Genomic DNA, 24,209 nt, shown 5'->3' with positions numbered 1-24,209 from the left:
ATTTCTATTTTATGGAATAAAATTTTCTTTTTCTCCCTACCTTTCTCCCATCCCCAAATGAAGAAGGAGGCTTGCTGTGTCTGAGATGCCAGCCTTGCTTTTGTAAGCTGATGGATAGTATGTAGGGACAAGCTCAATTTGTTTAAGGGAGAGATGTACCAGGTCACCGAAGACAGTGGTGAAAGATGCCTGACCAAGCCTTTTTTGTGTGCTGCTAAGAGGCTAGTCAGGATCCTTAGAGCAGAGGAAGGCTTACAATTTGTGGCTTTTCTTTTTTCATTTTTATAAAGAAACTTACTCACCTTGTAGGGAAAGGTTTTAATTCTATCCCTCTTTTAAGCTGATGGTTTTCCGCATTTCTTTGAGATCCTGGGTTGTAAACAGTTATAGGAGTAACATACCATACCACTTGTCTTTTGGAATCTGAAAATAGAGGAGTTAGACAGTTGTGTCTAATAATGATTTTGGTCTTGTAAGCTGAAGAGAAAGTTGTGGTTGGGAAAGTGGGGATTCACCCAGTTTTTACTTATATTCTTAGGAATCATCTGTAGAATGCTTCAAGACCCAAGAGAGGGGTACAGTACTCCCTGCATTCCATCAAGAAGAGACAAAGGTTTTTTTTGTTTTTGTTTTTTTAAATTTTTTAGTGTATTTATTTATTTAGAGAGAAAGTGAGTGAGCGGGGGAGGGGCAGAGAGAGGGAGAGGGAGACAGAAACCCAAACTGATGTGGGGCTCAGTTTCCCAAACTGTGAGATTATGACCTGAGCCAAATCAAGAGTCGGATGCTTAACTGACTGAGCCACCTAGGTGCCCCAAGCAGTGATAGAGTTATAACTCCTTGTATGGATTCTGACCATTTTGTCCTTCCTATTTGCAGGAACCCGGTGGCCTTAGTCCTTCAGGTGGAACAGCTTGCGACATGGGCAAGAAAACCAAGCGGACAGCTGACAGTTCTTCTTCAGAGGATGAGGAGGAGTATGTCGTGGAGAAGGTGCTAGACAGGCGTGTAGTTAAGGGGCAAGTGGAATATCTACTGAAGTGGAAAGGCTTTTCTGAGTAAGTGCCTTCTTTTAGGCCTTTGGACTCTATCGGGTGGATACCTTTGGTTTCTTTCCCCATGAGCCACCACCATCTTTGTCTTTTCCTCTCTCCACCCGCACTCCTAAGAGTCAGAAGACACAGCAATAAACGAAACAGAAGTCTCTCCCTTGGAGCTGGGGTTCTAGTGATAATGCTTTTGAGAGACAGTATGGTGAATAGGTGCGTAGATGTGGAGCTAGATCGCCTGGGTCCAGATTCTTGCTCCCCAACTTAGGAGCTGGGTGACCTTGGTTTTAGTTCCTTATTCTTTTTCCTCTTCAATAGAATAGGAAATAGTATTTGTCATAGAGATGTTGGGTAGATGTAGAGCCTGACAGGTAAGTTCAGTGTAACTATAAACTGTTACTGGGGTGCCAGGCTGGATCAGTTGGTACAGCACGTGACTCTTGATCTGAGGATTGTGAATTTGAACCTCATGTTGGGTGTAGAGATTATTTAAAAATAAAATCTTTCTTTATTTTTTCTTTTTAAAGTATAAAGTGGGGTGCCTTGGTGGCTCAAGTCAGTTAAGCATCCAACTGTTGATTTTGGCTCAGGTCATGATCTCACAGTTTGTGGGTTCAAGCCTGGAGTTGGACTCTGCACTGATAGTGTGGGGCCTGCTTGGGACACACTCACACTCACTTTCTCCCCCCTGCCCCCCCCCCCACTCATGTCCTCTTTCAAAAATAAACATTAAAAAATAAATAACTAAAAATTGTTACTGTTACTATTCTTTTGAATATAACTAATCTAAAATATATATGTTTAAGCAGAAGTTGTCCACCCCATAGCCTAGTTTTTCAAAATGATCCTTGAATCTCAGAAGTGACCTAGGATGAAGGATTTATTTTAATGGGAAACTTAAGTCTGAGGCCACATTTCCCCCCACGTGGGCCAATATTTATTTTTGTTTTAATTTCATTTTTAAAAAAAAAATTTTTTTAATGTTTATTTATTTTTGACAGAGAGAGACAGAGCATGAGAGGGGGAGGGGCAGAGAAGAGGGAGGCACAGAATCTGAAGCAGGCTCCAGGTTCTGAGCTGTCAGCACAGAGCCCGATGTAGTGCTCAAACTCACAGACCACGAAATCGTGACCTGAGCCGAAGTCGGACGCTCAACCAACTGAGCCATTCGGGCGCCCTTTTTTGTTTTAATTTAAAATGTACAGCTGAAGCAAAAGAAATGGAGTGAACACTCAGATACACATTGCCCTAGTTTCTGCAATTAATAATATACTTTATCAGTCTTGGTTTTTGGGGGTTGTTTTGTTTTGTGTTTTTTTTGTTTTGTTTTTTTTTTTAAGACCTGAACCTATCACCCCCCATCCCCGCCCCTTTTTTTTTCTTTTTTTAATGTTTATTTATTTTTGAGAGAGACAAAGACAGAATGCGAGTGGGTTAGGGGCAGAGAGAGGGAGACACAGAATCCGAAGCAGGCTCCAGGCTCTGAGCTGTCAGCACAGAGCCCGACGCGGGGCTGGAACTCACGAGCTGTGAGATCATGACCTGAGCCCATGACCTCAGCTGAAAGTCAGATGCTCAACCGACTGAGCCACCCAGGCTCCCCTTTAATCCATGAGCTTTAAGAATGATACCGAAGTGGGGCACCTGGGTGGCTCAGTTAAGCATCTGACTCTTGATTTTGGCTCAGGTCATGATCTCATGGTCATGAGATTGAGCTCTGTGTCAGGCTTCACTCTGAGTGTGGAGCCTGCTTGGAATTTTCCCTCTCCCTCTCTCTCTGCCCTTCCCCTGCTCACACTTTCTCTCTCTCTCTCTCTCTCTCTCTCTCTCTCTCTCTCTCTCTCAAAATAAATAAACATTACAAACAAAACAAGTGATACTGAAGTATTGATTGGAATGTCTGTTAGGAAGTATCTGGCTTTATGCTGAAGTGCTAAAGGAGATTATTCTTCTTTGCAAGAAATAGAACTAGACATATATTGAAGCACAGAAGAGGTAGCTTGAAAGGTGAAGTATGTGAGGCTGTGTAATCGTTAGACATTTTGCCTCAATTTCTGATTAATTCCCTTCCCAGGATGCCTGATAACAAAGAATGGATTTCTCAGAACCCCAGTGAACTGATAGAAAGTGATGTAGGCTTCTTGGAGTGGCTGTCCAATAGAAGTCTAATGCAAGCCACATGTGTAATTTTAAATTTTTTGGTGGCCACATTAAAGAAGAGTGAAATTCACTAAATTCTACTCCTAAAACCAATACTATATTACATGTTAACTAACTTGAATTTAAATGAAATCTTGGAAGAAAGAAAAAGTGAAATTAATTTTAATAATTTATCTAACACAGTGTATCAAAATGCTATTTCAACATTAATCAGTCTAAAGATTAAGATATCATACATTGTTTTTTATGCTAAGTCTTAAAAACCTGATGTATATTTTATAGCACATCTCAGTTCAGACTAGTCACATTTCAAGCGTTCAGAAGCCGCTTGTGGCTAATTGTTATACCAAACATCTTAACATTAAAGTGTAGGGCTTCAAGATACTAAAAAGGTTGAAGTTTTGACAGTGTCTTTGGACAAAGGTCTGAATCAGGAGCCTATAGAACATACTTAAGGTTATTTCGTACGTAAGTCAACATTTCTCATTTGGCGCACTTTTGGCATTTTAGGTGGGACAGCTCGTGCACTACAGGATGCTTAGCATCTCTAGCACACAGCACCACAGGTAGCACAGCAATCAGAATATGCCCTTCATATTTCTGAAGAGGAATGGTGTCACAGCATCCTTTAGAGATGAGAAATACAAGTTGGACAGACCAAGGAATAGGAATTAAAATAATACGGAGGGGTGCCTGGCTGGCTCATTTAGTGGAGTGTGCGACTCTTATTCTTGGGGTCCTGAGTTTGAGCCACACATTGGGTATAGAGATTACTTAAATAAGTGAATAAACTTTAAAGAAAATAACACTGAAAGATTTTAAGGGTGTTTATTGGGCCCAGTGAATCACCATTGGAAACTCTTGGTCGTTTTAAAGGTACTTGAAACTATATGTGTATTTGAGCTACTGGTAGCTTACATAGATTAAAGGGGGGGGAAGACAGTTTGAGGTAGATGGATTAAAGCAATTGTCCTTACTTTCTCAGAAATGCCCAGGATTTCATTAAAGATGAACAAATTTTGCCCACTTCAGCATTGTCTATAATTGAGTACCTACTGCTTGTTAGGCAGTGGTCAGATTTTACTTCATGTGTTCTCTTTAATTCTCATAACAGCCTTTGGAAGTATTTTCAGTTTACAGATGAGGAAGTTAGCGAAGTTATTTGCCGAAGATAGTGTAAGCATCTGGCACTGGTTAAGTGCTGGCACAAGGATCCAGTATCCGATTTCTTGGCCCTGATGGCCCAGGCTCTTTTTAAATTATATCATGCTGTCTTGTGGGGGAAAATTGGTTGATGTAGAAGCAGCAATACTAATATGGTAGGAGAAGAGATAAACCTATTATAGCATTATAGGACCGGCTTGCCTTGCTGTCAGTAGAGACTCTGTCCTATCCCCCCATGTCTGCCTGCTTGTGTCACAGTGTTGGCATGCCTTTGCTTTTGGTGTCTTAATTTCTTCTGGGATAGTAAGCTATATGGTTTGTGGATTTGGGGGAAAGTTACTGTATGAGGTGGTTTTTTGTTTTTTGCTGAAAGAAGAGCTATGAAGGAGAGTCTTTTCTAGTTTTAGCTCAGATGATTTTGAAATACATTTTGTCTTATTCTCAAGCTCTTTTTGCAGAAGGTTATTTAAATCTAGAGTAAATACCAGATTTTTCCATTATTCTGCTTATTTAAGTCAAGTTATTCTGGCATGTGTTCAAACCATGCCCATCTAAAGACACCTTATTTAAAAAACAATATTTAAAATGATAGTGCATACATTAAATAATTTTTTCCCAAGTCAGTGAAAGGATTGTAGAAATCATTTTCTACATTTTAAATCATTTTCATTCACATATAATCATTAATCATCCTACAACTAAAATACATTTTTAGGTGTACTTTAATATAAACTAGTAATACTCTGTTAACCAAAAGAACTTCTGCCACTGGCTAGGAGTGAAAAGGATGCCTGGTCTGGTTTTTCCCATGTAGGTACATTTCATGCTTTGATTCCATAAGCTTCTGATGCAGTTGGTAGTTTGGTTTTCCAAAACCCATGCCAGGAATACATAGAACAACTCTGTGAATAATAACTGTTTGTTTTTCTCTTAATGGGACTCCCATGATCCAAGTTTAATTAAACTCATTTATTCAGTTTGGGTTTTTTTATTAATATAAAAATGTATATTGACTAGTAACAGTAGTCTTGAATCCATAGCATTGAATGATACATTCCAAATCCCACTTCTGAGTTGTCTTCCTACCATTTGCCTATATTCTAATGATTGAAGCCGTCACTACCTTTTTTCTTAATAATTATTTTCAGTCCTTCAATAATTGTTGATATTTCTTCAAAATAAGTAAAGTTAGTGTTAGTAAAGTTAGATAGTGTAAACTGGGGGTGCAGGTCTTACTATGTTATTCCTTAGGATTCTCATAGATATGAAATCACATTTTGCCACTTAAAAGCAGAATTCATGTTTGAGTTTTTAAAAGCTTTATTGAGGTATAATTTACATACCATAAAATTCATTCATTGAAAATGTACAATTCAACAAATTTTAGTAAATTCATAGAGTTGTGTAGCCACTATTAATTACCACACTCAACTTTTAGAATTTCTATAATCTCCCCAGATGCCCTTGAACTCATTTGTAGTTAATCCCAAACCTCAGCCCCGAGGAACTACTGGTCTGCTTTTTGTCTCTAAATGTGTCTTTAGTAGACATTTCATATAAATGGAATCCAATAATATATAGCCTTTTGCATCTGGTTTCTTTCAGCTTATTATTTTTGAGGTTCTTTCATATTGTGGCATGTATTAATTAGTATTGCGTTTCTTTTGTTGCTGAATAGTATTATTATGTGTAGATATACCGCATTTATTCATCCATTCACAAGTTGATGGACATTTGAATTGTTTTCTGTCTTTGGCTATTAAAATGCTGCTATAAGTAATTGTGTGCAAGTTTCTTTGTGGATATATTTTTTCATTTCTCTTGGATAGATCCTGGGATCAAATTTATTAATCTCTTTTAAGTATAGGTTTTTTTTTCGTTTTGCCTACTTGTCTTTAAGAAAGCATTCGATTTTTTTCCCCCTCATTCTTTCCTTTTTTTTTTTCTTTTTCTTTCCATTCTTTGTGCCCAGGGAGCACAATACTTGGGAACCTGAGAAAAATTTGGATTGCCCTGAGCTAATTTCTGAGTTTATGAAAAAGTATAAGAAGATGAAGGAGGGTGAAAATAACAAACCCAGGGAGAAGTCAGAAAGTAACAAGAGGAAATCCAATTTCTCGAACAATGCTGATGATATCAAATCCAAAAAAAAGAGAGAGGTAAGCTTCCTTTTCCCTTTTCCCCACAAACAATTGTTTTGCCACTCGCCCACCCTCCCCCTGCCGCCCCCCCCCCCCCCCCCCAGGCTTATTATGGTTGTTTCTTTTCTAAGGATGGTCTGCAAGGTAATTTGTTGAACAAAAGAACTTCCAGGGAGATATGTTTATTGACTACAGCGCCCCCTCCTGGCTGAGTGAGAAATGTAATACTGTATGCGTTTCACTGAATTGTATTAAGGTGGCAAAATTAAATCCCTCTAAAACAGGCAGCCACTCCCTGTCTTTTCCATGAGTAGGGCAGCTAGGTTATCTTAGATGGGGAGGGACTTGACATTTTTAAGTCTACAAAAAGGGCTTTAAAATGTTTACTACTTTACTTTTTTCCTTTTGTTCCAAAGGTAGCACTTATTTTCAAACTTTTATATTCTCTTGCTTTTTAAAATTGAGGTGTAATTCGCATAACATACAGTTAACTATTTTAAAGTGTACAGTTCAGTGGCATGGGTATTTTCTCCTTTGATCTTATTCTACATATTCCAAATAAATTAATTTTCATCTCTTGAATCTTTTTATTGTTCAGTTTGGAAAGTGTGTTTATGAAATATTGGTTGATTCAGTTGCTTTAATCCTTCTGATCTTCAGCTTTCAAATAACTAGCATAAGCACTGTTCTTACCTCTCTTTTTTCATCTGTGTACACACACATACATACACACACACCCCACCAGCTTCCACTCGTTTATTTCAAGGTTATGAAGCCTTTTGTGGTGAAGGATGTATCACACCCTTAACGTTTAATAAAATAAAAGCATAAGTCCACTTCTGAATCTTCAGCATCACTGCCATAAGCGTCTCTATTTATCTTCATTCTACTTGGTACCCATTTTTCTAGAACATTAGTTCTCAGCCCTGGCTGCATATTAGAATCACCAGGGGTGGGGGTGGGGGCTTAAAAAAAGAAAAGATCCAGTACCCAAGATGCACCCCAGACCAATTACATTTAGATTTCTGTGGGTCAGACCCTAGGCATCAAGGACCTATATATAAGTGATAGAGAAAATGGGAGATCAGCATTCCAAAAGAATTGAAAATAAGAGTAAAAGATTGGAAGCTACAAGTGAAAGTGGACTCTGGGTTTGTGTTTGTCTCCTTATTTGTTTCCCTGATTAATTTTATTTTTTACAACCTTATTTTTTAAAACTATTCTGGTGAGGGGTGTATATCATTATGGTATAGTGTACTGATGAGGATTTGAGAATGCCTTCCCTTCTCTAAGGAGCTAAGACTTGGTTCTTTTTTTTTTTTTTTTTTTTTCCTTTTTTATTAGTCCTTTGTATTCTGTTTTTTTTGTCATTTGATTCATTTTCTAGGTAAGTAAAGAGACCAAATGGCACAGTGTAAGACTTGTGACTAGCCATTTGTGCCATATAGTTTGTTTTTCCTCAACATAAGGTTTCTGTCCTTTTGAAAAGGAACAATCTGGCTTAGACCTACTGGCCAGCATAGAGAGTTGTCTTCCGAGGCCAGGTTCTGATGCCACTGACCTTGAAAACAACCCCCACACGTCCCTTACATTGTAATGTTCATCTGGGGCCCCTGACAGCATTCTCAGCAGTGCTCCCGGCTGTCAGGTAGGCAGCCAGAAAGATAGGTGATTGTATGTTTTAAAGATACAGGAGGGGATTACGTTTCTTTCTTTAGACCACTGCAGAAGAAATTTGTTAGTCGGCATTATGCCTGATTTAAGATTACTGCCTGTGTGATGATTTTAGCATTTTCCTCGCCTCGGCTCTTTTTCAGCAGCTTGAACATTTTTCTTCCCTTCCCTCCCTATGTGGCAAACTGTTTTCAGCCGCCAGCTATGATTTACGACTCAGTTCGTGCGCCAGCATTCCAGCTGTGAGCAGCTGTGTGCACATCTGGGAACCTCCTCCCCTTAAGCGCCCCCAAAAGAGGCTGTGTTTTTGAGTCAGTATCTCCCCTGATCCGTGCATGGAATTTCCTTCCCAGTGTGGGTTCTGGTATCTTTGGGGACCACCTGGATCCTGAATACTTTGTATCTCAGAAAAAAGCAGGGTGAATGTCAGATCAAAGAGATTTTATTATGAAAATCAGACATCAGAGATTTAGTTCATTTGGGCAGTCTTTCTAAATCTTTTTTATGTTGCCACTAGATAAGCTTGCATTATTTTCTATAATAAGGTTTTTAAAATTACCTGGTTTGTCTAAAATTTCACCATTTTGCTCGCAACCAGTGCCATCACCCTTGAGTCGGGTGTACTCTTGTCTTGATTGCATGATTACATTTTGGCCAAGTTTGAGTAATCTAGAAAATGATCAGTTTGTTTTAAATCACTGTCCAGTTCTGTTCTCTAATGAACAGTTCTGTTCTCTCCTTCAGGAGGGGATGGGCATAGACCAGGCCCTCTTCTCCAAGCATGTGGGTATTGCAGTATGTGAGCTCTGAAGGAAATTTGCTGTTTTATGGTACTGTCTTGAATCATTCTTACCGCTGTTCTTTCATACATATAGAGGACTATGTTAAAGAAAAAAAAGTATTAGAAATATCGGTGACTGTTAAACTAAATGTCTAAAAAATTAAGAGGTAGTATATTTGAAGTTTATAAAGCGAAAAAGGGTTTAGTTCAGGTAAGCATGGACTTGTTTATCATCTTGGAAGCAGCATTGTAGGGGTAGTCAATTCATAATATCAAGGAGGTTTGATTACAGGGTTAGATGAGTTCCTAGATGATGATTTCAGGATGTCTTACGGGATATGAAAGAGTTTTGGGGGCCATTTCCTAATCCTGTGAAGGAGTATTAGAAAGACAACTGCATCTTCTTACAAAAATACCTCTTAGCATCACTGTCACTGGCTGGCCCACTATTGTATTTCTTAAGTTCTAAGAATTCTTTGAATTGGTGACAAAATGAACTTAGGTTGTGCTTTGTTGAGCTGAGAAACAGGGTTTTTTTTTACTCTTCTCCAAGCTGTAAACTTTCTTTATCTTCTATTTATAGCAGAGCAATGATATCGCTCGGGGCTTTGAGAGAGGACTGGAACCAGAAAAGATCATTGGGGCGACAGATTCCTGTGGCGATTTAATGTTCCTAATGAAATGGTGAGAGAGATTGGGCCTCAGTGTACAATTGTGTTTCTTTGCCAGTGACTTGAGTTTGTATGGAAGATAGGGAAGACCGAGTATTTCCCAACGAAGAATTTTGATTGTCAAAGATCTTTGGCTCATATCACCTATTAGTATTAACGGGAATTATGATCGAGAATGAATTTAAGATATTCCCAAGCTTTGGTATTAAGCCAAATTACATTAGCCCCAATACCTAAGGTAGCTTTAGGTAGGAACCCTATAGACATGACCTAACCATTTATTTACACAGTTCTGAATCATTTACCATCAGACCATGAGCCTGTGGCCATGAGATGGGAGTTGAGTGAGGCTTTCTGCCATCACTGAGGATCAAAACAACTGAATGATGTCTAAAAGAGAAAAATAATCTCAACAAAAAGCTTTAAGACTAATACTAGCCAAAGCATAAGTTATTTCATCCGGTGGAGGGAATGTCTCTTAGAGGAAAGTGTAGTTACTTCCCCTCAATTTGGTTTCTTAAAGACAGGGTGATTTATGGTGTGGCCCTCACCACCTCTCTGTTTCCAAGTATTCTGGGCTTGTGATTTAAGCTTGGTCTCTAAATAGAGGCTTCATGCCGCATTGCTGCTGAGGAAGCTAATTTACCTTAAAAGTTGTAGAATCAAAAGGTTTAATATTTTATCTGATCGAAATTTTGCTGGTAAATTACCCAGAAGCCTAGATTTGAAGAATCATTATACTCTGTCAGAAGTAAGGAGCTGTATTGACTGCTTTTCCCACTCAGCCATATGCGTTACACGATTTACATTCACATATTAACTCGCTTTTTTTCCCCACCGCAGTCCAAATTTGAGTATCTGCTCTGAGCTGTGTGTTTTTCCCTCCTCTTTTCATCTGTAATACTTACCTCTATGAATTAAATATCTCCATTTTCTAGAAAAGGAGGTAGTTGTCTTTGCTCAAGTGTCGGTGGAATTTTAACTTAAAATATTTTTTTTCTCGATTTGGAATCCTGGTTAAGACTTGCTGTGTTTTTCTGTCCTACATGGTAGTAGAGCCTTTGTAAACTTGGATAATTGAAATTTGCGGTTAATTCCTACATTTCATTTTAGTGACTAAATTTTACATTCTCCTTTATTCTCCCTTGTATAAGTACTGTTGCTGACTTAAATTTCTGTTTTCTTATTATTCCAATCCATAGTTCTCTCCAAAAGGACAATGAGTGTTTAAAAGGCCACAAGATGAGGAAGGTTAAGACCTTTTCACTCAGATGATCCAGAAACTGGGTTGATCAATCTGTGCATAATCAATAGGACTGAATGTAGGTTTGATCGTGTGTTCACTCACATGCTCATACACACAAATCAGAATTACAGGAGCGAAATTTATATAATTTCATTTTCAGCCTTTTGATTAAGCCTTCTGTTTTTCATCTAAGTTCTAGCTGAAGACTTCTGTTTCTGTCTGATGTGGTAGTTAAATGATACTCCCTGGTAATTTTTATTTACTTGAATTTCTCCTTGAAAATATTGAGCTGTTAGGGTCCTTCTCACCTTGAAATCAAGATGGAGAGGAAATCAAGTCCGTTAAATCCATATAACAACATAAACCTTGGTTTAGATAGATTATCTCTCATTCTTACTTCCTCTCCTTCTAAGTCTCGTATTCTCTCTCTCCAGGAAAGACACAGATGAAGCAGACCTGGTTCTTGCAAAAGAAGCTAATGTAAAATGTCCACAGATTGTGATAGCATTTTATGAAGAGAGACTGACGTGGCATGCCTATCCTGAGGACGCGGAAAACAAAGAGAAAGAAACAGCAAAGAGCTAAAGGAGGGGGTGGTCTCTGTCATTTCTCTTTGTATATAATACATTCACCTCCCTGCCTCCTCTCCCTTCTGCCCACCCTGTTCTATCCTAAACACATCCATAAAAAATGTGCTTATCACTGTGCTCCACAGGAGAAATGTTGGTATTGGTTCTCTTGTAACATAACTGATGGTCTGATTCATGATAAGTGTCTCTCTGTGAAGACCAGGCATTTACATACTGTGTGTAATTCCCACAATTTTTTCCTTTGCCCTGATCTCTTCCTTCTGCTCCCCTGTGACCTCAAGATGAGTTTTAACTTTTTAAACATCTTAGAGTCTTGATCTTTTCAGGGTTAGTTGCTTTTTAGATTGGGGGATTTTGTTATAATGATGATGAATTTTGGTTTCTTGCTTTGGTTCTTAGAACATGTTGATGACCAGCTAGCTTTTGTTTTGAGATGTTGGGATGGAAAAGATGTTCCCATCTTTTTAAAAAGCCAATAGCAACTGCCTACCTGTTGGGGCTTTCCCAACCTCATTCAGCTCTACCCAGTAGAATACAGGGTTCCTGGTGTGGTCTTCTGGGCCACCCTCTGTTGTTCATCCCCACTCATCCTCCCAGAATAGCTCCATCCTTTGGAGGACTTGAAATTTTACACTCAAATTTGTCAAGGCACTCTTAGCTCCAGGACTTTAGGCCTTGTTTCTTATCAATCCTTGATTCTACTTCTGCAAGGTGGTGTAGTCGGTCATACAATGACAAGAATATTAACTGTGGAGATTTTTAGCTATTAGTACATGAGGATGATGGGGTAGGATATAATTGTCTTTATTATCACATATGGTATATATGTATTATTTCCTTCCATCCCTCACATTTGGACTATATATTTATGTAGGTGTGAGTGACTGCCTGGTGCTTGCTTGTGCCAAGGTGCTAGGCACCCTCCAGCCCTGCCAACTTTTGTGGCCTCCCAAAGCATTCCTGTTACCAAAGAGGCTTCAGACCTGACTCTCACTTCTCCGTGGACCCAAGTGTCCCCTCCATGCCATTATTTTCAGTGGGGAATTCTTGGAGGGGAGCCATCGGCCACAACATCAAATTTTAAATATTCATAGTGTTTATAGTCCTAAATTTCCTGCTTTGTTGACTCCTGGATTTGCCACCAAGAGTCCCCAAAGTATTATAATACTCTTCCCTTTTTCCACCCTCAAACTCTTTGTTGTATCTTATTTTTAAAAATGCATTTCTGTGGAAGACTATCACCTTAGAGTGACAGGCCCTGGCATTAGCATGCTGGCACAACCTTCTGTCCCTACTCAGCAAAAGATTTCACTTTTGGCTTCCTCCTGCTTTGCCATTATATTGAGAGATTATTACCATATCCTTCTGCCTTTGTGCCCCAAGAAATGCCCTAATTCTCTTTAACCATTTTCTTTCAGTTGGGGGGGGGGGGAGGGTGGCTAGAGAAACAAGACTAAAAGTAAGGAAATAGCAGGGTTATGAGCATCTGTGTCCCAGTCCAAAGCTGAGGAATTAAGAATAAATGCTTGAAATAGCCTTAACTCTAGAGTTCACCAGCCATTGAGGTTGTTTTTGTTGTTGCTTTTGATTTTTAAAACATGTAGCTGTCTGGCCAGGAGCATTCAGCCATTTCTAGATGATTCAGAGTAATCGGGGGAATGGATAGATTGCTCCAGTCCACAGATGAGCTGAATAATATGCAAATCATATACCCATTCATAGCATTTGTTACCATTGCTTTCCTGCTCAGCTGCTGATTGAATTCTGTGTGCTTGTATAAATTATGTCAAAAATTATACTGCACAGTTGAGAAGACAGCTGTTGCTGCAGTGACATGACAGACTGGAACAATGAAGCTTTTGGTTTAAGTCATCCAGGAAAATCCTTCTGAATGGTAATGTGATTGGGTGAGAACTCCTAACCCATAGCTCAAGTGGGTAGGAGTTTTTATCTCCATCTTTCTTTACTCTGAAAGAATTCAAGGTCTAGATCAAGTGCTAGATAATTGCTTAGTACTTAATCTGATGGGCATCTAAAAGAAAGAAAGGATGGTCAGGAAACAAATTTGTCCTACAAAGAGCCAAGAATATCAATTAGGGTAGACAAGAATAAGACAAAAGTAGGCCAGAGCCCCTCAGGAGGTGATCTGGGTCTGTTGATTTGCAGGTGGAGAAAATCACCCCTTATCCATGTAGCCAGTGTGCCTCCCAGGAGCAGTGGGCCTGTAAACTACAGTGACGGTATTTTTAAGACCAAGACCTAGCATTGGACAAAGAACACCATGGAATTATTTTGTGCTGAGATTGGGCCTGAGAAACCTGGGGCATGTGGTTGCCGTGGTTATAGGTAATATTTAAGATACTCATCAAAACCTGATTTTCTTTTAACAAAGGAAGTATCATCTACAACTCATCAGCCCTTTAAAACCTTACTCTTCACTCCATGTTTTCTGTTCACAGTTTATTGAATCATGGTCTTGTACTGAGTGCTGCCAGCACGATTTTTGTTGTTTTCCCTGACTACCCACAGCTGCTTCGGTAGGAATGTAGGGAGCCAGGGGCCAGTATTGATTTCAGCCCTCAACAGAAAGGAAACCAGATGCCCGCCTGTGCCCCCGGCATTTGTTAGTGCTGAGTAGCTGTGCTGGCCCTTGCAGAATTACAGTCTCAAAGGGAAACCTGTTTTCATGGGGCTTTCTCCTCAGAAGAGTTAGTAGCCATGGGCTAAGCACTCCTAAACATCTAGGTCTCAGGTACTCGAAATATGTTTTTCCTGTGTTTAGTCTTCTTTCAAAACCTCTTTCTGATGCTGAATTTCTTCTTGTAATCAACATTCAAGGACCTTCCTTTCCACAGAAAGTAGCAGAGTCTTGCCCAGCAGAGTTTACCAAGGTCAGGGTAGCTGCTTTTCTGAGCCCTGAGCTCTGGGCCAATGCCCTCATGTTAGGATTAGCTGTTAGGAACATCGGTCCTGATGGAAGCACCCATTTTTAACCTGGAGAGGGCCGTATCATTTTCCCTCTGCAGCCCAGTTTTCATCTGCTCAAGGGAGCATTTGAGCCGGTGGTGTTCCTTGATGCTCACAAGTCTAGGTGGTCCTTGGCTGTCTTACAGCCATATCTGAACTGCTTTTGATTGGTGATGAAAGATTAGTCCTGTTTCCATAGCTTGGGCAGTTAGGTTATTCTTAACTCTGTTCATTTCTGTTCTGTAGCTGGCCTCCTGGAGGCCATTTTCCATCTGTTCAGGTCAGATCCTAGGGCTTTTGGGAAGGTGCTTGGGATTTTCATCTTGTGATTCTGTTGGGTTGGCATTTAGTCCAGCTCCCTAAACGGTCAGGTCAGAGGGATCTATCTTGTGTCTGGGCTGGGGAGCAGTTTTTGCCCTTAGGGTTTGAATTTGAGGGCCTAAAATACTACTTCGCAATGCCATGAGAACCCCAGGAAGAGTTATGTCATCAGATTTGAAATGTGGAAGTTGTTTCTCACAAATGAGGTCAAAGGAAAAGCTCATTTTGCACCATGATTCCATCCTTTTGGTTTAGATTCTTAGAGTAAAAATCACACTGTTGCGATCTGTACCTTTGTAATCGAACCGCCAGGTAAGCATACCTGTGGCAGGGTGGAGAGAGGAATGGTCTGGATCCAGTGTATTCGAGTTTGATGCTGGCTTTACCGCTAATCGTAACAGTTACGTTTTCAAAAACAGAGAGATTACCAGCGTTGCATCCAGGAGTATATGCTCAGAAATCAGTGTCCCCACCCAATTAATAATAGTGGATTTGTATTGAATTGTCCATATTCCAGCCACCTGAGTGTACGTCAACATTCTTTTTATTCAACAAGCATTTTTTTGGCCTTGGGGGTACAAAGTTCAAGAAGATGCAGTCTCTGGCCTTAACCTTGATGCTGATGTGGGATGAACTGATTGTGAATAGTTCAGTGTAATAAATACCATAAATGGGGACACATTTCTGACTTGGGGGCAGTAGGAGGGTGACAGTTGATTCATATGTGGAAAAGACCTGTGACCTTGGACGAACTGAGCTAAGAGGCCATAGATGGACTACAACAAGGACTTGCTTTATTCCAGAAGATAAGGATAACTGAAGGTTGGTTAGAAATGCTGTCGCTGAGAGAGAAAACAGGTGAGTGGGGATTGAGAACCCCTCATTTTGATCCCTGTTTTAGGCTCTTTGCCGAAGTATTTCTTAAGATCTAGTGAATCCTTGTTTGTGGAAAGCGTATTATCTGTGTTGCATATCCAGTTCAGTGTTGGTGACATTATTGTGGGTTCTGTAACACTTATTGCCATCAGAGTTGCTGACACCTTTTTCATTTTCTCATCCCTTTTGGAAGAATTAACGTGAGGTTGGCTTTAACTCTGAAACAAGGACATATTTTTCAGTGACGAGATTAGCCACAGAGAAGGCTTGGGGCACATCTAACATGTGAGCCATGTATTCTGTGCAGTGTAGTTTTATTTAACACTACAGGGTGGTGATTTCTGTCCTGGAAATGCACATACCCTGAAGTTTCGGATATAATTAATCTAGGGAAGTCGAGGGTGAGGCCTAGCCCTGTTAAGAACCAGTTTAACCATAAAAAAATTCTCCGTTCTGAACCGTATAACCACAAGAAAAAGATACTTTTCGCTGCCTGGGTAACTGAGAATTGACTAACTTTGGTACAATTCCCAGGAATGAAGAGTAACTGTTCTGGAAAATTACAATGTGCAGGTTCTTTGGATAGCTTCATAAAGACAATTCTAATTTCTTTGTGCTTGTGCTGGATTTCTTGAATTGTAAACTACCTCATCTTGTCTTTTTAGAGTGACTTCAACTTGTCATTGCCACTCTATAACATCATGCTTGACTTTGGTGGTTTTCTAACATGGAGTTTTTTCTATGCCTTGACAGCACATTCTCTTGCCTTTTCATCCAGATCCTCATTTCGTCATCTCGTATTGTTCTTCTGTCAGAGAAATGTTTTAAAATAGCTTAAAATCTTGGTTTATGGGAAGTGATCCTCCACTGCTATTTGTCTCTGGGATCAGTAAGAAAGAGTTAAAACACGGCGGTGGGGGGAGGGGATAGAACCTGCACTGGAGGCAGCTGAGGAGGGAAGAGCCATTAATTAAGACAATTTCAAAGTCAACTGATTGTGATCATTAATGTCACAATAGATCAAAACCTAATTATCACAGCCTAGGTAAGAGCCATCAGTATTAATCGGAAAATCTAATAGGAAACTATTATCAAGAAATTAGGCTAAATTGAATGCAATGAACTTTTTATCTTGCCAGTCTGTTTGTGTGTGAGTGAGAGAGAGCGAGCGTGCGCGCACGCTAGAGCTGTCTGTCCCCTGGCATTGACAAGTATGACCTCACAGTTTATCTAGGCGCCAGAGGCCAGTTCATCACACTTTTTGAGGAATTGCAAACAGACTGAACCTGAACTGTCATTGTCATTTTAATCAGTCTTGAATATTACCATCACCTGGGCTTGTCCAGTGTTGGTCAGGAGTAAAAAAAGGTGTATATTTAGATCTTGGGATGGTCAGTCCTTCCTGGCATTAGAGTAACCCTGGTGGACATTATACCATGTGTGTTGGCAAATCATTCTTTGAGCTTCTGAGGTATGTTAAGAGTCCAGCTACTCTGGCTACTGTGAGTGGGGGCACAGAGGAAAAGAGGGGCTTCCTGCCTGGAGATTCTTTAAGGAGACCCGAGAAGATAGAGTGTCATTGTGTCACAGCACTTTTAAGGCTCAAGTCCGTGTTTTGCAGTTTCCAGTAGCTTTAGGATTTGATTCAAAGCTAGGACTGACTGTGTATTTAGTTTTTTTCCCCCTAGTTTTAGGACAAGGGTCATAATCATTACTACCAGAGTCCAGCCGTAGTCCAAAGGAGGGGGGAAAGTGCTTTTCCTTTTAGCTTTCTTTTGTCAAAAAGTTAGGCCCCTGTCAGGATTTTAAAGAATATTATGAGAGTCTTACAAGTAGTTCTAGAGAACACTTCATCCCTTCTCCCTGAATGGAAAACTAGGGTCACCATTCATATCCTTAATTTTGAGAGCCATTCATGAAGATACTGCAACTCCGGAGGTTGGGCTGGGACAGAAAGTTGGAAAGATGCCTTGTGGCCATTGAGGGGAAGGACAGTGGCAGCAGAAGGATCCCTGCCTCCTGCCTCGTCCCATAGGGACTGCTGCTGCCACCGGCACTGTTGTTGCTAATCTTGCCCCCCACCCCCTCCCCTCCCAACCTTGCAATTCCACGCACGATCAAGATCACCGCTGGGGACAAGGTTCTTGTTTTAATGAGGTTTTGTTCTTGAATTTCAGGATTTAGGAGTAGGGGTTCTCAGAACTCTGGGAAATCAGCGTGACTTAGTCCTTCACCTCTTAACGATAAAGTGAATATTTCTTTATGAAAGAATTCATGCCCTTAATGCTTGAAATGGAATTTTATTTGCAGAATATCCATTAACACGTGACTTTCAGAAGCAGTTTGTGTCTCCAAGCTTCCTTGTGTTATGCCAGATAAAGAATAGGCCCTCTGTTAATACTTGTGGGTTGATGGAGATCATCTAGTTTGCAGTGTAAGGTGTACCTGCTGACTTCCTTTGCTTGCAAGTGCGCCCTAAGAAGTAAAATGCCCTGGGGAGTGGAACAAGAATTGAGTGGATGCTGACTACGTGTGCCAACCTCCTCAACTGATTCATAATGGCTGACCTTGGGCAAGTCACTCCTTCCAATGCCTCAGTTCCCCATCTGTCAAATGGGGTTAATGATACTGACCTACCTCACAGGGGTGTTGTGAGGCATTGTAAATCAAAGTTGGTAGAGTACCGTAGGGTCCTCGCTGGAGGATGCCTTGAGCCGAAGTCTAAAGTCTAGGCCTGACACGGGCTTTAGTTCTCACTGAGCTGTCCCAAGGTTGGAACTGCCAGTGACCTCGGCAAGTTCTCTGCCCCCCACCCCCACCCCTCATCAAAGCTGCTAGTTCAGATGTTGACAGTGTTTTTGTGAATGTTGGAGTCTTAATAGTCCAGACTTAGGATGTCATGGGGGAAGGCACTTAGTATTTTCTATGTCTTGCATCCACGAAGAGAGGCTGTTCCAGACCCAAGAGTATTGGATTAGGGAACCATGAGGCAGGGACGCTATTGCTTGTTTCTGCAGGTTGGGTGTTAAGGTCCTGTTCCCCATGGGATTGGAGCAGACTCCAGCTGTCTCAGGAGCAAAATGAACACAGTGGGCTGAATTTATAGCGTTGATTTTATTGCCCCCTGAATGGAATCACTGCACCCTCGCCTCTCCATAGGAACCAGCTGGTTCAATAAACATAACCACTTTGTCCATCCCCTACCAAAAGAGCCACTGTGGGAAAGTTTTTGTCTAGAGATACATTTAACACTCAGAATGAGGCAGTGATACTCCTTAAAGCTTCATCCAACTTACTGTACTCATTTGTCCTCTTTTTCTCAGTGTCCACAGTCTGAATCTGACCTTGACCTCTTTTTCCTCCGGTTTGGGAAAACTTTGGACACTTTCTACTTGCCCAGATGTGGGCTCAGCCAGCTCTTCCCCACAGGGCTCTTTCTCCTTTCCCCTCTCCTTGGCCCTAGATGTGTAACCCATGGAAAAGCACAAGGTCCTGGCCCCTTGCTGCAGTCACATTCCGGTTCTCCGCGCTCCGTGGACTTTGTTCACTCAGCGCTGGCGGCACCAGGTGGTTCTGTGGAGTTCTGGAGGGTGGAGAGCGCACAGTCTGACCTCCTGCCTCCTGCCAAGTAGCCAGGAGTTGACTCACCCGTGGCCCGGCGGCCCTTGCCCTTTCTCACAGGATGGGATCCGAGAGACTCAAGAGGCTGGGCTTCTTTCCGCACTCTGTCCCATCCTGAGTCACAAAACACATCACACTTGGTAGCCAGATTTCTAAGTGGAAAAATGGGAAGTTGAAGTCTCTATGGATCTTTTTGGTTTGTGGGGGAGTTTTGGTTGTGTTTCTTGGTTTTAGTTCAGCCAAACATGTCTGCTTTTCATTTTTTTTATTTTTTTAGGATAAGTGATATATATATATGTTCGCCTTTTAAATGTAAATGTTTAAAAGTAGGCAATTTATGTGTTTCCACAACTGACATTGATGCAGACCTCATTCTCTCCCCCTCTTCCACCCTCTTTTCCCTCTTTTCATACTCTTGTATTGGTTCTAATAAATGGTTGCTTTTCAAATATGGATCCTGAGTGGTGGTTTTGAAGATGCGGGTCTGACACCCTTCCTTAACTTGGGCCCTGGAATGTCAACTAGTTGTCACAAATGTCTTTCCGAAAGAGCTGCGAGACTTCCAGAACAAGGGCTTTTTTCCTGAGGATTGTTGGTCTCTGACTTTCTGCAAATCGCCACAGGGTGGCGCAAGCCTGAGGGAATAAGAGACCATGTATCCTGTTCCCTATTCTATTCCCTAATAACCTGTTGAGACTGCCTTCCTGGTCTCTGGATGCACTCAGTGCTATGCTAGTGGCCCAGAGAGTAAATATTAGCCTTCAGCCTCCCAGGGACCCCCAGAAGAGTCCGCTCCTGGTTATGAAAATTTGTGGAAAACCATACTGACCATCTAAATCAGGCTTGAAAATCCCAATGTGCGTGAGCTTGTAAATATAGCTATTTTATTATCTTTTCTGATATGCTTCACAAGTGCCAAAGAAACTGTTTCTCTGAGGACCTGATTGTGGGTCAGGAACGTGGTGGGGTGGGGGTAGGTAGCAACTGGAAGTTGGATTAGGAGGAAAGTATGTTAAATAATAGTTTATAATTATTAATTAGTAAAAGCCTGATGTGCTTTTCAATCTAATGGAGACAGGCAGAAACTCTCGCCGAAGTAAGGTGAGGAAGCCAGAAGGGTTCCAGAAGCCAGACCTCCTCCCACTGAACTGCAACCGCCCTCCCGCCCCCCGCCCCCCGAAGGCTGAGGCCTCGTTTCCACATCTCTTATCTGCAATTCTTCCCTCTCGTTTTCCCTTCTTGCTGCTGAGTTATAGGGTCTCCCCAGCCTAATCTCGTAAAGTCTTATGAAGACATCTGTAGGTTGGCTGGTTTAATGGTCCATGACCCCATAAACATGGGACAGGAGAGCCATTTGGTCCACTTCAGAGCCAGCCCCTTCTGGACATTATTTATTTCCCACCTCCGAAGCCTGGGACTGCTTGCCCCCTTCCTTCCCTTTCCTAGCAGCTCCCGCACCCTCGCGCCACTTTGTCTCTGCCCAGGGCCCGCAGAAGGCGCGGCTCCAGGGTTTGGACGCCCGCGCCCCCGCTCCTAAACAACTGCGTCTTGCTTTTTGTTTCCCTCCAGTGTGTCAGGGGGTACGCCCGCATGGCCCTCATTCAGATGAGCTCATCATTGCTCATAACTCTTCTCCCAGGAATGTTGCCTCTCCGTGTGCTGGGCAAGCCCGGAGCCGGGCTGTTTTGCCTCCCCCTTTGTCTCCCCTAAAGAGCTGCGGAGCTAGTGAGATCGATGCGGCACTGACAGCCGGGGGAACGTGGAGGACCGAGTGTGGGGGTCTGTGCTTAGGTGGGTTGCTGAGTGCACGTGGTCTGCTAGAGGAAGTGGGGCCCCCTGGCAGCCTCTACCTTTGGAGGGGAGCGGGAGCCCCGGTTGTCGAGGGCTGCTGCACGTGAGCATGTGCAAGAGGGGAACCCATTACATCCTGAGGACATGCCAAGCTGCTACCCAAGTGACCCGTGGAGGAGGGTGGGGGCACAAGGCAAAAGCTGGGGCCAGCTGGTGTGGTGAGCGTGCCATACAGGCACTGGGGATCCTTACTCTGGCAGAGATGGGGGGCAGGTAAAGACCAAGTGAGAAACCTCTTGAACCCTCCTGCTTACAGCTGGGGACGGGCTGAAGGCGTGGGAGGGGAAAGGTCTGGTCCTGGCTCCTCGGCCTTTGTTTCCTCTTTCCCTGCCTCTGCTCTCCTACTTCCCCCACCCCCTCTGCAGCTGTAACATCTTGCTTTCCAGGTGCCGGCTCCCTCCTCTCTCAGCTTCTGTCTTTATTTGTGTGTCTGTGTTTTTTATGGTTTCTCCCCTTTGTCTACTGTATCGTGTGTGTTTTTCTCTTTCTTTGTCTTTTTCCTTCTCATTTCTGGTCCCCCCACCCCATGTTCTCCCCACCCCGTTTAAATTTCATAAGCAGCCTCAATTTGGACATTTAATTTCAACCCCATCAAATTATTATCTTTCTTGCAACAATCTGGGACTCTTTATGAGCTCTTTCTACCCCATGCCACCTCTGGAAACAGGTGCATCTCTTTCTGTGTATAATGTGATGCTCCCTCCCAGATGGGGAGAGGCGATACCTCATGCCTTTTCTCAGAAAAGCCTTGCGTGATCATTTGGTTATGAGCCAGGGAGAGAGGAAGAGAGGCTGAGAATTGGGCTGGCTTATGAATTTGGGGGCTGCTGAGATGCAAAGGTTTGGGATTATCACTGCACTCCTTCCTTTCTTCCCCCTTCCTGCTGCTGCTGTTTTCTGGGGAAGGAAGCCGGGCGGCCGTTAGCTGCTGGCTACAGCGAGAAAATTCAGCTTCTAGGTCTGCAGCGAGGGTGGGGGCGGGGGCGGGGGCGGGGGGCAGGTGAGATCTGCAGCTCTGGAGAGGAGGACAGATGAACTGAAGCCCTTGCCTATGCTGTGTGCGCCCAGGATGGACCGTTCCTTCCTTCTGTTTCCAACAACCATGCAGCACCTCTCTGCCGCCTATTCCCCCTGATCCCTCTGCCCAACATTGGAACCTTCTGCTGCCTTACGTTTCAACTTCCAGAGACCTGGGCCTGACAGCGTCTTTGTCCTCTGTCATGTGCCCCCCTTCCCCTAGTTCCCTTCTCACCTTTCTGGTCTTATCTGCACAGGGACCTGGGAGGTAGAGGGGACAGAGCTGCCACGATGCTCCCAGGAGAGAGCAAGTCTGGCCTACTTGCTTCTCAAAGGTGCTGTGGAGGGTGGGAAAAACCTCTCCTGCTTTGAGACCAGGATACAGAGGATGCCCCTTCTTTCCATCTTTTCTCTGCCCTTCTTCCTTCTTCCTTCTTCTCCCGCTCATTGTCCTTTCTCAGTTACTGTTTTTCCCTTTTCTCCTCTCCCCATTTTTATTTCCCTGTCTCTAGGAATACACAGCTAATAAGAAAGCTCACAGGAAGAAATTGAGAGAGAAAGTAAAATACAGATTTTTTTCCCCCTCTTCCACTTTGCAGGTGGGGGGAAGGGGAGTCCTTCTCTTCTTGGGGACTGAAGCATCTCTCCATCCTCAACCCTCCTGATTTCTCTCAGCAATGATGTCTAAAACAGGGACTCTTAACCTTGAAAAGCAGTTCCTATTTTTAATTGGGTTGTTCATGATTTTGTATGTGAGAGAGACCCTTGTCATCCCCACAAAAACGGAGTCTGTTCTCTGTGTGGTAATTTTCTGTTAAAAATGTTAAGATAATCACTTGGTAATTTCATAACCCTCCTCGAGGTGATTGGAGACCGGGTTGCAGTCCGGCTAAACCAACTGGATCCTTCCTTGTTTCTGTCTGAATTTTTCCTGCCTTTCAACATAGGAATAAAAACTTCCTTCCATTGTTGCCCCCCTCATCAACCTAAGGGATCATGGGGGCAGGTAGAAACCATTTCCCTGATTCTCTCCACCACCCCTAAAAGGCAGGCCCAGCCTGCTGATAGAGGGAAGTGAGGGAGAGTGAGTGATCGAGTGTATTCACACCCACCTTGCTTTTTTCACTCAAGGCAGAGAAGAGGCTTTCCAGTTTGGATTAAGGAGCTGGGTCAGGTGTGGCTAGGGACAACATTGCTCGGTTAGAGGACACGGAAGAGGGAGAGAAGGAGGTACAAGGTTGTCCCCGTGAGAAACTGGGAGAGTGGAATGAAATGAGGAAGGGTGGGGGATGAGGGGCTTGGAGGAACAGACGCTGGGGTGGGGGGGGGGGGCGCGGGGGGCGTGTGTGTGCCAGAACCCAGATGCGAGGGGTGTGCAAGCTTACCGAGGGGCCTGCAAGGCCGCGTTCTCTGCTCCAGGCAAAATGTCTTCTTCACCCAGACACAGACGGCTGGCACTTCACTTCTGAAGAGCTCTGGGCAATGAATCAACTTAGCATTTACCCTCATGTGTTCTGAGTTAGAATAGTCTTTGCTCTGAACTGGACGAGTGCCCTGAAAACCTAAAATATATTTTGATCACTTCAGGAGGCCCTTTGGCAGCAATGCTGAAGGGCTTTCATTTCTACCGTGCTGTGGGGGGTGGAGGGCCTGGAATCTTGATATTTCCTTCCCTCAATCCCCAATCCCGCTTCAAGTGGTCTCAGGAAGTGTATGAGGGGGACCGTGTGTGGGGGAGGGGAGACTGGGGGTTGGCAGTACAGGTGTCTCATGGGCCGCAGAGGGGGGAACCCTAATGTGCCTTAGAAACTCCTCAGAACTGAGTAGCTATTGCTGTCTCCGAAGAGGAGCTGGGGCACACAGCTCCCCCTTCCTCCCAAAGAAATGGTAGGTCTGTGTGTCTATGAGAATTCAAAAAATACACTGTGCTCATGTGAATCTATGAAACCCCACTGGGTCCAAGTTGCATCTAATGGAGGGGAAGCAAAGGCCTAGGTAATTCAAGGTAGCAGATAATCCTCAACTTGGTTGATGAATATGATGGAAAGGTGCTTTGGATTGCACACCCGGGACAGGCCTT

The 24,209-nt window shown here is 42.7% G+C and overlaps 1 protein-coding gene across 5 annotated transcripts in view; it reads left to right on the top strand.

Annotated features, from left to right (window-relative positions):
• CBX5 (chromobox 5) overlaps window positions 1-19,710 on the top strand; it is a 44,400-nt gene extending 24,690 nt beyond the window's left edge. For 3 of the 5 annotated variants that reach the window (XM_047865028.1, XM_047865024.1, XM_047865027.1), the window contains 4 exons: window positions 880-1,058; window positions 6,346-6,532; window positions 9,553-9,653; window positions 11,321-19,710. In XM_047865028.1, the coding sequence (XP_047720984.1) occupies window positions 922-1,058; window positions 6,346-6,532; window positions 9,553-9,653; window positions 11,321-11,471 (576 nt within the window). In that variant the 5' untranslated portion in view covers window positions 880-921 and the 3' untranslated portion in view covers window positions 11,472-19,710. Of the gene's footprint in view, window positions 1-538; window positions 614-879; window positions 1,059-6,345; window positions 6,533-9,552; window positions 9,654-11,320 lie in introns of all 5 variants that reach the window. The other 2 variants (XM_047865025.1, XM_047865026.1) reach the window with 1 other exon arrangement.
• Window positions 19,711-24,209: the final 4,499 nt, after the last annotated feature.

This window comes from Prionailurus viverrinus, chromosome B4 (genome assembly GCF_022837055.1).
Source record: "Prionailurus viverrinus isolate Anna chromosome B4, UM_Priviv_1.0, whole genome shotgun sequence".
In the NCBI taxonomy this organism is placed as follows: Eukaryota; Metazoa; Chordata; class Mammalia; order Carnivora; family Felidae; genus Prionailurus; species Prionailurus viverrinus.
The sequence above is the reverse complement of the archived record's forward strand: the minus strand, read 5'-3'. Positions and strand labels throughout refer to the sequence as shown.